The sequence below is a fragment of the Hippopotamus amphibius genome, chromosome 14, assembly GCF_030028045.1.
Source record: "Hippopotamus amphibius kiboko isolate mHipAmp2 chromosome 14, mHipAmp2.hap2, whole genome shotgun sequence".
NCBI lineage: Eukaryota > Metazoa > Chordata > Mammalia > Artiodactyla > Hippopotamidae > Hippopotamus > Hippopotamus amphibius.
The window spans coordinates 12,075,372-12,088,204 of record NC_080199.1 but is presented as its reverse complement, the minus strand read 5'-3'; the positions used below and the strand labels follow the sequence as shown (position 1 = coordinate 12,088,204).

At 48.4% G+C, this 12,833-nt stretch overlaps 1 protein-coding gene across 2 annotated transcripts in view; it reads right to left on the bottom strand.

The window, feature by feature from the left end:
- Window positions 1-12,833, bottom strand: part of STK24 (serine/threonine kinase 24) — a 100,394-nt gene that overhangs the window by 41,002 nt on the left and 46,559 nt on the right. The window contains exon 2 of one of the 2 annotated variants that reach the window (XM_057707386.1): window positions 2,593-2,731. The exons of the other annotated variant lie outside the window; for it this stretch is intronic. Within the exon in view, the coding sequence (XP_057563369.1) occupies window positions 2,593-2,649 (57 nt within the window). The 5' untranslated portion in view covers window positions 2,650-2,731. The remainder of the gene's footprint in view (window positions 1-2,592; window positions 2,732-12,833) is intronic. 2 annotated transcript variants of the gene reach the window in all.

The following is a 12,833-nucleotide window of genomic DNA, read 5'->3' as shown; positions in this document are numbered from 1 at the left end:
AGGCTTTCCCTTCCCCCTCCTTCAGTCTGGCGTCTTTATTATGACCACCCCCCTGCCATCGCCCTCCACAACCCCCAACCCCCCCAAGCTCCCTCTGTCCCAGGGTGAGTCTCCCAGGCCAGCAGGCTCTTTTCCTTTGAGCTGCTGTTCTCGCTCTCCAACCTGAAGCCGGCGCTGGAGAAACTCCAAGAGATGGATCCAGGAAGCCAGGCCCCGTCTTACCCTAACCTGACATTCCCTCTCCCGTCCTGGACGGGGCCCCCGGCCACCGGAGCACTTATTCGGGGTGACAACTGCCTGGTTATGCGTCTCCTTCCTTCACCAACCAAAGGAGGTCCAGGTGCAGAACCCACACCTGCATCCCCGGCCCGAGAGAGACGGAGCAGCGGGGCTCTGAGCGCCCAGAACCAGCAGGTCGTGCGATGCGGCGGCAGAAGGGACAGCTGCACCTGACGCCAGGGCCTGGAGCCCTAGAACCTGGGCCTGAGCATCAAGGGAGAGGACGACCTTTGGACACAGATGACCGACACAGTCAGAACGTGCTGCTGGAGGCAGAGGCAGAGGCAGTGCTCAGAGTCGCCGGGACTTTCCGCACACGCACAAAATCCCACTAACGGTTTTTAAAACGCAAACACCTGTGGGATTACCTGTGGGGAAAGACACTGCAGACCCAAAGTAATTACGGGCTCACATACCTTACTGAATGTGCTGGAAACACTTTCCACTCGCTTTTTTTTTTTTTCAGTATGGCACAAGCAAACACTAGCTGAATGTGCTCCAGGGATGCAGTCCTAAACCCTGCTGCCAAAGATCCCAGTTACCAAGAGAGAGCTTTTCAGAAACTAGGGGAAGACAACACAACTCTGCATACTTGGGGCGTGTGCAGGGGGCCAAGAGACCCCACAAGAAGAGAGCAGACAGTCAGGCTGGGGACATGCCACCGCTGTTGACAGAAACCCCAAGGAACCAGACCTAATTTCCCGAAGGTCAAACGGAGGCAGAAACTTGACTAAAACCAGAAAAAGTAATATCAAACTTGGTACGTCATTAAGCCAAGAAATGAAGCTAGAATTACATCCACTTAATAACCTTGAGTTCCTAAGCTCCTGCCCTCACAGGGAAGCTGGGTTGGTACCGGCTCCCTTTCGTTAAAGCTGCTGCTGCCTCGGCCAGAGAGTCTGTGAAAGGAGAAAGGGATCGTGGATACTTAGTACACCTCTTAGGAAGTAAACACAATGTGGGGCCCTGGAACGTAAAAGAACATGTAAGAACCAGGAGATACTCTTCCCAGTACTTTCCACTCTAGCCAGAGCCTTACCAGAGCACAGCTCCAAAGTGCGCCTAGGAGCTTAGAAAGGAGACCTCTCCTAACAACAGTCAGAGAGATGATCTCAATGAGTTAGAATAAGTTACCTGCACCCCCTCCCAAAAAACCCCATTAACAATGAACATGTTTTCTTTTTTAAAAAAATGTGTACAAGCTGTCATAAAGGCAACGTCAGCAATGAGGCCTCACTGCTCCTCAGGACATGAGTCACCCCCTGCAGTGACCCCACGGAGCAGAGCCCCCCGCAGCCCCTCTGCACAGCAGCCTCATGCTCTCCAAACACAGCCCTGCAAAATAAACCAGACCCCCAAGACCTCGCTACCCTGCACCGGCAGCGATCCTACACCACCCGCTGACTCTCCCCCAATGTGAGAAAGGGAGATGCGAGGTCTATTAACAAAGTCAGACAGATCACGCTCGGGTTAAAATCCCCTTCTCTCAGCAGCCAGGCCTCACCTTCCGAAGTTTTACATTCACACAGCACAAGTGAAACCTGATTCCCAGCATCTTCTCCCAAGAAGACAAGTTAAAATTCCTCCTCTTTTCAACCTGGAAACCTAAGCTCTTAAAGACAAAAACCAAAACAGCGAAACTTTGCTAGGAAACACACTGATGTTTCTACTATCTACTCCTTGAAGAGTAAAGCAATACATCTGGAGGACGCAGGCTCTGCCAGCAGCAACCAAGCCGGCCCAGGGCTGCAGTCCATTCCTAGAGAGATGCGGAGTTCTGGTCCGCCGTGCCTTCCCTGGGTCAAGATCTGGAGCAATGCTTTCTAGAAGCTGAGAGCTTGGTCTCCAATTCGCACGCACTGGTGCCAGACTCGGCAGGAGGACCCGCCACAGTGGTCAACAGCACCCCCATCAGTTGTGTCCCCCTAATACAGGTGAGAAGAGAAACACCCTCCATGCGACGTGTCCCCAAAGCATCAATGGCTCACGGTGACCAGAATTAAGCCCAATGTGCAGGGAGCGACAGACACAGAACCACAAAGGGCCGACCATGAGTTCAAGGCCACCACCTCAGGGGAATCCCTGTCCTCAACCAGGAGAAAGCTGCCACAGCTGGCTTGCACTCCACTCATTCCTATGCCCTGTGGAAGCAGGGCTACTTGTGACCTGATGGGGCAGAACCCTAGCCCTGGCTGGAAACGAGAGAGAAAGCCTCGGGGCCTCTGACGCACGTGCACGAGGCGTGGATGGAGGCAGAGCTCGGGCTGACCAGGAGGGCGCACGTCTGTCTGGGTGGCATCGACAGCAGCTTACCTCCGTGGAAGTCTGTCCATGTTGGGGGCGTGTGCCCGCCGTCCATCGGGCTGCCATCCCTTTGAGGAGAGGGAGACATGGATGGGAGCCAAAGGATCTTCTAAAGGCAAGCTCCTACCGCAAGCTGGCCCAAAGGTCCCTGCAATCAAAGAAATCATTGTGGTTTTGCATTTGGCATCTTTACGCCCCTTTCCTTCCGGGGACAAGTCTGTCAGCCTCTGAGGGGAGCTCTGCTTTCAAAACGCAGAGTGTCCAGAAATACAGCTCCACCTGGGTAAGGGGTGAAGGAGATGAGAGAAAGGCAAGGGGTCTTCAATGCACACCCTGGTGCAGAAAGCATGCAAAATCGCATTTCCTTCTCAAAAAAGAGCCAGAAATCAATCGTCACTTTTAAAGAACCAACATTTTCTACCAAACATTTCAACACCAGCAAACTCCACCTCATCATACCCATTTAAAAAACGTGACCAGTAATGACTGCAAACTCCACACGGCACTGTGTACCAGCCCTCGCTTAAAAGCAAGGGAAAAGGCTTCTATAGAAACAAAAGATGTGGGTGATCAGCTTCTATAAGCACTGGTCTGTAATCAACCTTGCCACTGGCCTATCTCCGCTGACCCCCACTTATAACGCAGAGAAAAGTTATTAGATCGAATTGAACCATATAATCAGAAAGTCAATCTCCCACTAAGTCAAGGAAAAATCCTCAAAGACCAGGAAACTAAGTTAAATACCTAATTCGGTGTAACAAATGCTTGGTCTACTTAACAGGTTACGTAAATTGCTTTCAGCAATTCAACCTGCAGTAAGCCAACAGCCACCCAATGCCAAAGCATCAATACTTCACAACTAACTGCACAGCTCACATCGCCGTCTCTATGTATTCTACTGCATATCATATCACAATTTTCTTCTTTTCAAAAAACTCCTCTTTCCTTCAGACAAAGAAAGGCCTGAAGATGTTTGATACCTGCCACCACAGTAATGCGAATAACAGAAATCAGAACTCTGTCCAGTCATCTGTGCATCAGGCACACAAAAAGGAGGTGGAAAATCTACTCATGAAGAGTTTTATAAATATGTGTTTTAGACACCCAGTCAAAGAGGAAGGAGAAGAGAGTCACCTACAAATTAATTTAGTTCTTTAAAGATGAATCAGCACAACAGGGACAAAAGGACTCTCAAATGTACCAAGAAATCCTTTTGCTTTTGTAGGTTTGCAAACATCTCAACTGCTTCACCCCTCCCCCTTCCAGCCCCAAAAGGACCAGGAACTATCTCCCCAGAGCCCAAGGGGTCTCAGCCGTCAGACCAGAAAGCAATGTTATCACAAAGGACCTGCCCTGGGATGCGAGGGTGAAGAGGACCACACACAGTTGCCAGGAAGGGCTCAGCCAGTTCGCTGAGAAGGAAGGTGAAGGCCACCTGGTGCTTCATGGGTGACCACAGAACCACCCCCGGCTGAGGAGCAAGGAGGACGGCACCGAAAGGACAGCAACGGGACCACAAAACCAAAAGGGGATTCTTGGCAGAGACTGGGTGAAGCAAAGGTGTGGGAGGGACGGGGTCGGCCTGCAGGGCTGGCGTGACAGCGGCTCCAGGGCCGCGAGGGAGGCCGGGCGCCCAGCCCCACAGGGGACTCTGCGGCATCGGCTAGGCTTCTGATCGCCATCTGAGGGGCCGAGGCAGCTGGAACAAATTCAAATTCACGCAGTCAACACATGAGCTACAAAGGTGAACATCAGCTCTGCATCGGAGATCGAATACAACAATTTCCACGTGCCAGGCAAGAATTTCTCCTCTTGGACTACCCAGGAAATAAGGGGGCAGTAAATGAAAATTCAACACTGGGACAATCAGGCCCTTTGAAGACGACTCCTGCCAGCCTCAGAACCAAGGCAAGCGTGACATGGTGACCCTGGGCCAGGTCCGCCATCTGGCAGTGGTAGCTGAGCCACCCGACCACCCCCTCCCTTCTCCCATCCCTGGCCCTGTGACTCTGGGAAGCCCACCCTCCTTCCAGCTCCAGAGGAAAATCCTGTTTGGTGGGAGCCGATGAGGTGGCTTCTCTGTGCCACGATTTTCTGCTCTAGAGAACAAAAGATAGGGCCAGGAGCCTCCAATGCCCTCTCCTGCTCTAATAACCTATGATTCTAATTTCTCTGTGCACGAAAAATGTTTTATTAAACGGCAAGCTAAACTGAATCAGACTGTAAAGAACTTAAAAGATCAACATGTCCAATCTCTCTATTTTGCAGAGGGACACCGGTCCGATACCAGGTGACCAACCACACTGCTGGTATAACTCGGAGCCAGGACAACATCTTCAGAGGTAGGCAGACTGTCTCCAGATCTCTGGTATGAATGGCAGAAAAGTACGGAGAAGTGATGGATAAAAGGCAAACCATCATTCCCGCCCCTCCCCCGCCCCCCCAACTAGGCTTCATCTCTAGCTTGTTTATGATTTTTCCCAAAACCAAATCTGCACACCTCTCCCCTCAATCCCCAAACTTCTGTTCCCAGTCAAACCGGATCTGCATTAGCCCACCAACCTACCTGGCCCAAAATGCGGAGGGAAAGCATCGAAGTGGAACTTAAAACCAGTGTATGAAGAAGATTTAACGTTACAGTAAATTCAGAAACATAAAGAACCGTGTGCTCACCAAGGCTGTCCAAGGCACCCGGAGCTCCCCTTCCTCCCACGGCCTCCTGCCAATTAAGGTGCTCCCGTTTGTCTAGGACCCACCCCAGCAAAGGGAGAAACAATTCCAAGTTGCACACACAGAAACGAGGACCACGCAGGGCCTCTTCCAGCTGCCATGTGCGAGTACACAGGTCACCCACTCTTGCTGGCTCCAGAACACACACGTTCCACGCACGGCGGACATCTCCTCAACTCAACACACAGGCCAGCGCGGTGTTCTCGCCTGTCCCTTTGAGCCGGGTCAGTCTTCCACCCCAGAACCCCGAGGAGGTTTAGGAGCCGAGATGCAGGACCGCAAGCCCAGAAGTGAGTCCGTACTCGATGATCAACTGAACAAGCCGCTCAAATGCTGCCTCAGCATCCTTCCTAACCCATGACCGGGAAGGAAGTACTGGGGAGGGGATCGGTGATGGGAACTCCGTCCAAGGCGAGGTCAGGATCTCTTTTCCTGTTCTATCTGTGAGCACCGTGCAGACCTTAACAGAACAGAACTGACGTGTAACAGAAGGGGCTCGGACAGCTCTCAGCTGACGAAGCAACTCTGTGAGACTCCTGGCAACAGCAGAGAAGACTCTTCCTGCTCTACAAAACCCATTTTCTTTCTCTGAAATTAAAAAGGGCACACTTCAGATCTGGCTAACTGCCATCTACTTACATCAAGCCTGAAAGAGAAAATCACATAACTATCTTTAAAAGTACAGGAAAAAAGTATGTGCTATGGCTTGTTTGTTTAAAAACAAAGACAACAAAAGTCTAACCAGGAATAGAAGCAGAATTCCTTAATTTAAAAAAAAAAAAAAAGAGGCCACGCATCAACATTCTATAGCAAATACCTTACCTATCAAAGAAAAATTTAAGACGCAATTCTTTAAGGTCAAGAACAAGACAAGCGTATCGCTCCCATCACTGCCAGTCAACACAGTCCAGAGGTCACGGCCAGAACACAGGATGTAAGGTGGTGACGTGAATGGACTGGAGCACAGAAAACCATCATTTACCTGCCAGAACGTGTACGTGACGTTCCAGAACAGGCAAACCTATACTGAGACAGAAAGCACATGAGTGTTCGCCTGGGGCTGGGGAAGCTGGGAGCAAGTGGGGAGTGACCTGCTAACAGGCACGGGGTTTCTGCATCCAGCAATGAAGATGTTCTAAAGTTCACTGCAGTGATGGCTGCAGCTCCAAGAATAAACTGGAAACCACTCAACAGTGCATTTTAAATGGGTGAATTGAATGGCATGTGAATTATCTCTCAAAAAAGCTTTTCTTTTTTTTTCAAGGGGGAAAAAAGAACCAGCAAAAAACCCCACTGCTGGTGGGAGTGTAAACGGGTGAAGTTATCCTGAACAACGTGGTAGTGCAGGGGTAGGAACTGGCATATTTGGGGGGGTTTGCCCCGAGTCCCATCAGCTGTATTAATAAGTGTCCTACTCCAAGGCGCTGCACAGGAACAGTAAGTCATACGAAAAGTCAAAATCCTAAGTCATTACGGAAAATGCAAATTCAAACCCTGATGGGATACCATTACACACCCGCTAAAACGGCTAACCTGAAGAAACTGACAATACCAAGTGCTGACAGGAACCCAAAATGACGCAGACCCTGGAGAATTAACCAGTAGTCCTACGTCTAGGTGTTTACCCTGGCTGGGGAAATGAAAACTTACATTCATGCAAAACTGCACATGAATGTTAATAACAACATAATTCATCACCACCAAAATATGGAAACAAACCAAATGCCCTTCAGTAGTCAATATGGTACACGTCCCTACAATGACACACCACTGGACAGTAAGAAGGAACAAACATTTGACACAGGCACAAATTCCAAACACGTTATGCTAACTCAAAAAAGCTAGTAACAAAAGGTGTGTGATCCCATTTATATGACATTCTGGAAAAGGCAAAACCACAGGGACAGAAAACAGATTAGTGGTTGCCAGGGATTTGGGGGGGTGGGGAGAGGAACTGGTCACTGGGATGTTGGGATTCTTCTGTATCCTGCTTGTGCTGGTGGTGCTAAGAATCTGTACATGTGTTAAAGTGTGTAGAACTGTAAGAATTATACCCCCAAAAAGTTAATTTTACTGTGTGCAAATTTTAAACAATTACTGGTAGGAAAAAATAAACTCATTACACCGTACATAAACAACGTTTTATCTACTGAAGACATACGTATTCAAAGACATAGCAAAACCTGTCCTACAAAAGAGAAGGGTGGTGGGGATGAAGGGTGAAATAATAAAATTGACCAAAACAGAAGAATCTTACAGAGAGCGATGATGATGGTGCCACAAACTGAAACATACGAAAAAGAGCTCAACTCTCCCCTATCTGATGCCTACAAATAGCAAAGGGGGAAAGAAATACAATAAGAAAATGACACTTGATTTAATGGAACAGGCCACTTTACTGGCTGGGCAGTCGGTCTAAAGCCCAGAGGGGCTGCAGTGCGCAGAGCTGAGCTTTAGCGCTAAGAATAACACGCCAGGCTTATAACAGCATCAAAAAATTGAAAACACACACTGAGGGGGGAAACAAGGTATCAACATCTCATTTGCTCTTTTTTTATTAACGCTATTCTAATGACCAAGGTCAAAAATAAAAACCAGACTGTTACTTCTGACCTTGGTCATCCATCCGTTTTCGAGAAAACATGCCAACTGTTAGTCATAAGAGCTTCCAGGGACACAGCTCCACTCCCATTATCAAGTCACATCCTGGGGAATATGAACTCTGCAGGTCGCGCAGTGTTCAGGGAGAATCACACTGCCCAGCAAGACCCCCTGCAGTGAGGGGACCCGCCCTCTCGCGGCGGTGAACTGCATCCCTAGGAAGGCAGACCAGGGCTGCTTTCTACTGCTTCACTAGAGGAAGCCGAGTTTAGGATGAACATTAGACAAAAAGGGTCATGGTCAATACTGAGGTGAACCATCTGCACTGCTCTCTCTGGAGGACTCTTTAGAGCTTTTACTCTATCTTACGTCGGAACAAAGGTACCCCAGAGGATCATCTTTTAAATCCACTGTCCCCAAAATGCTGTCTGGGGTTTCTTTTGAGCCTGGCACACAAGGTTGCACAGCCCTGAGCAAAGCAAAACCACTGTTCACGTCTGGACACGTGCCACTCACGGTGCTCGCAAAGCTCACACTTGCTCTGGCCACAAAAATTGAGTGGGCGAAACCAAGGCCTCTGAGACTGTGTCTAAAATACACTTTGGGCTATTCCAAGAATCCCCAAGGCCAGCCCTAGAAACATCGTTCCTTCTATATTCTGGGACCAAAGACGACCGTCCATTCCACAGGGCAGTGCTTTCTCAAGTAGCGCTCTGAGCATCCAGGCTGGTGACTCTTTGTTGCAGGGCTGTCCCTTGCACCACAGGATGTGCAGTAGCATCCCTGGTCCCCACCCACTGGGTGCCAGCAGCACCCCATCCCCGCCCCATAGTGACAACTGAACATGTCTCCAGACACGTCCTCCTGCACCTTCAGTGCAGGCGCGTACACGTGGGGCCGTTGGCAAGAGGCACTACGTTTAGGTGGCTCAGCCCCCAAAGTCACGTGCTCCTGTCACAACCCCAGATCTGCCTTCTCCTTAGGGCCCAGCCCACCTTTCTCCTCCGCCCTCTAAACTGGGCTTCTTGACCCGGGTTCAGTTAAGCTGCAATCACCTGTCCACGTACGCGACACCATTAGTACCTGACTGTCTTCAGCTCAAGGACAATGTACCAGGCTCTACCTTCCGGAATAGGAAAGACGTGAATAAGAGAACCTGTGTGCTTTTTGGAAGAAGCTCTGAGACAAAGGAGAGTTCATACATACCAGGCATATATCTCAACTCAAGTGCTTTCCAAGACCAATAACCCACCTATATTCCTCACTGTGTCTGAAACCAGAGGTCAACACAAGAGCAGGATTTGCCATGGGGCGGTCAGGAGGGAGGTGTGAGTGAAGATAAAATTCAGACAATGTGTCCTAACAGATAGTTCATTATCACGTGGCTACACTAGTACTTCTTCTCGAGAGAGAAAGAGATCAAGAAATTATATACAGAGATCATGAAATGACAATATAATATGGGCGAGGGAAAGACTATAGTTTTGTCTGGTTTGTTTTCTAAAGCATAAGAGGCTGATTATATTTTACTGCCCAAATTAGGATGCTCCTGAAAGTAAAAAAACAGCTATTAACAGCCATGCTGGGGTAAGAAGTGAACACGGGGTGGATGGTAACCTCCTGAGAAGCTTCATTCACAAAGACACCAGCCATTTATATAAATAGTTTTTCACTTCTTTCCCTAAGGGTAAAACGACTGGGTTTTCTAGTTCATCAGAACTATTACTTACCCTTTGGGGAAGGAAGGAAAAGGAAAAAAAAGGGGGGGGGGGGTAAATCAGAAGTGCAAAGAACGTAACTTTAAAGAACATAACTTTAAAAAAATGACCCCAAAGTGTGTCTGTAGTGTACATAACACACAATCAACCCCCCGGTAGAAGCACCTGCACTGACACACAACTAGAATACATGAAGGGGCTTTCCTGTATTAGTTTTCTGGCGAATCCAATTGGTAAAACTATCCTAAAAGTTTTCAGGAACTGAAAAAAAGCATACTCTTAAGTCAAGGATCTGAACCCACTATTAGCTACTCACTCAATGGACGTGCTTCCTTAATATCGACACGACAACAAGAATGACGAGGACAAGTAAAGGTTTGATAAACACAGTTTTGCTTTGTTTTCTTGCCTTGCACCTGATTTGCTTTGGTGAAACTGGCCTGATGTTGGAGAGCATTAAATAACTTATAAAAGGAAATGATCACCCTAAATTTTAGCGTGCTAATAATGTTTTCACGACTCGTAAATTTTGACTTATTCGGCAAAATAACTTTTCCCTTAATTAAAAAAAAAAATCTTAAATTAGCACTTCACTAAAAATCTCCTAGCAGTCCCTTCATCTATCTGATCTCAATCTTCATAGGAATCCTGTAAGATACGGGTATTTACTTGCACTTTGTCCTTGAGGAAGTCAGCAGCTTGAGAAACACCCAGACAGTAAGTAACTGTACTAGGAGCCAAGACTAAAATCCTGGCTTGTAATTCTAAGTGAACCTCAACGCAGAGATTCTAAGGAATTAGTAGTTCTTGTGAATGTTGCTTAAAAAGAAATCAGGCTTGGACTCCTCTACAGCCCCTTACTGCCCACTGTTACAACATTATGTCTTCACTGCCTAACTTAAAAATTAAACCAAAAAAGTCTCTCTCTCTCCCTCTCTCTCCTGCACACCATGGCCTTCCCCCCCACCACCCACGGTTTCATTATGACCTTGCAGGTGGTATTTTTGCAGTAGAAAGCACCAGTGGTATAACGGTTGGGATACGAAGGCTTGTGGTGAATACTCTAGCTGGCTTTATTTCCCCAAAATTTAACAAACTACAGCACGTGAAGTTCTTCTACGGCGTGTACAGCACGTGAAGTTTTTCTTCGGCGTGTGAAAATCTTCATGACCTTTCCAGCCCTGAGATTCATCCACATAAACGTAGTTGGCACTGGTGCATTATTCCCCCTGCTCCCTCAACGGTCGGGGTTGTTTCTGTTTTTACTATCTGGGGGAAAAAACCATGCTACACAGCAACTCTGTAATTTGATTATAGCTGCACAGTCAAAATTCACTCCACTCTCCTGATCTTCAGTAACGTTCAGTATATCCAGACCACTTATCTGTTGTTTCCAATTTCTCCTTCTGGAGGACAGGACTGAAATGAAAACATAATCATGAGACCTTCTAATGCGAACCCAGCAATGGAGAAATCAGTTTCTGCTCATTTCCTCTTTACCCAGTCTTGCTGTGAAAAGTCCCTTAACACAAGGTGAAATCCTAGGGCCCTCTCCCCATCACCACTTAAAATAAAAACACCAGCTCTGAAAGCTGCGGGGAGTTTTAGAAGGGCAATAAAAACCACACAAAGCACAGTAATGTTCAACTTTGTGTCAAAGACCCATTTGTCTTACACGTCAATTCAATTTGTATTTTACCTGACAGTTTGGATATACTAATCAAACTTCATAACCCTACCGAGATGATGGGAAAACTGCCTCAGGCTCACGACTGAGGGTCTTCCTCTGGACCAAGGCAGCTCCCTCGACTCTCACACGGGAACAGACAGACCTTCGGGTCTGGATTCTTGTTCTGCTCAACTTACAGCAGTTAACACTGTTGAACAAGAGCAGCTCATATATTTTTGTCAAATCTGACAGAAGGGTTTAAGAAATTAAGGGCAACTTTTCATGACGGTGATATTATTCCTGGCATTCTTGGGCCAGTTACATTCTCTGAAGGACAATCTGCCTGGTAAAACACACAAAGCACCACAGACAACATCATCCCAGCCGTTCATACCACCCGAGGACGGTCAGCAGAGAAGGTCACCCCAGGGGTCACTCCACCTCCCTTACAGAGTAAGTGGCCTTGGAAAGGACCGTCTAGCTCAGCACCAAGCCCATGTGCTCCTCTGTGTGGCACAGGCCTGGATGGCATTTCCCAGCCTCTCCTGAGCTGGGTGTGGTCACGTGGCTGAGCCTGGCCGGGGCTGTGGGCAGAAACAAGGTGCCCCGTGGCCTGGCCTGGGTACATGAGAACTCCCCACAGGAGCCTCCACTTGCGCCCCCACGCTGACCGAAGGCAGCCGAGCACACCCACGTGTGGAGGAAGGAAGAAGAGCCGCAAGACAGAAGGAACCCGGGTTCCTGAATAACCGTCTGGGGGAAAACCAGCCACAGATGAGGGCTGAGTGAGCAAGGAATGGCCCTCTATCACACTGAGCCATCACAAACCTAGGCTGCTTATTCCAGCCACTGCCCTGAGGTGAACTAATAAATTCACTGGCCGACCCTAGAACAAGGTTAGCCTGACGTGGAATCTAACTTGGTCAGAGCGACTCTGGCAAGACAGGACACACCTGATGGAACCTCTAGACACGTACAGTCAATGTGGCCACAATAAGGCAATCCGAAACTCTGAGGAGCTGAGGCTGAAGGAGACACTTCCAATCCACTGATCCTTAACTTCCACGGTTAGAGATTAGCTGGTGACATCAGCAAACATCTGTGAGGCTCTTCCACACTTCTTTTGCCAAAGCTCCCATAACTCATACTAAAATTCACCGTCAGCACGCCACACGAAACCCAGCTCTGAATTCACTATGAAACTATTCTGCAGTCATTTCATAAAGGATAAGTGATCCAGCAGACGGAGTTCAAGGTGAGTCTGTTCAGCTGTTAGGTTTCTTCTCAATAGAAATTTAACATGGAGAAGACCTTTGCTTTTCCGTATGGGAGTCACGTGTGCTCTCCTCCTGGATGATGAAAATGATAAAGCTTACGGTGCCCCCCTTTCCGCCCGGTCCAGACCCAAGCTGGAGGCTTCCCCACAGCAACACTCACTGCCCCCGAGGGCCACCTCCCTCCTCCCTGCTTCCACCTCTGCGGATACGCCCTCCACTGCAAGGGAACTTCAGACATAAAAGTGAATAAACCCC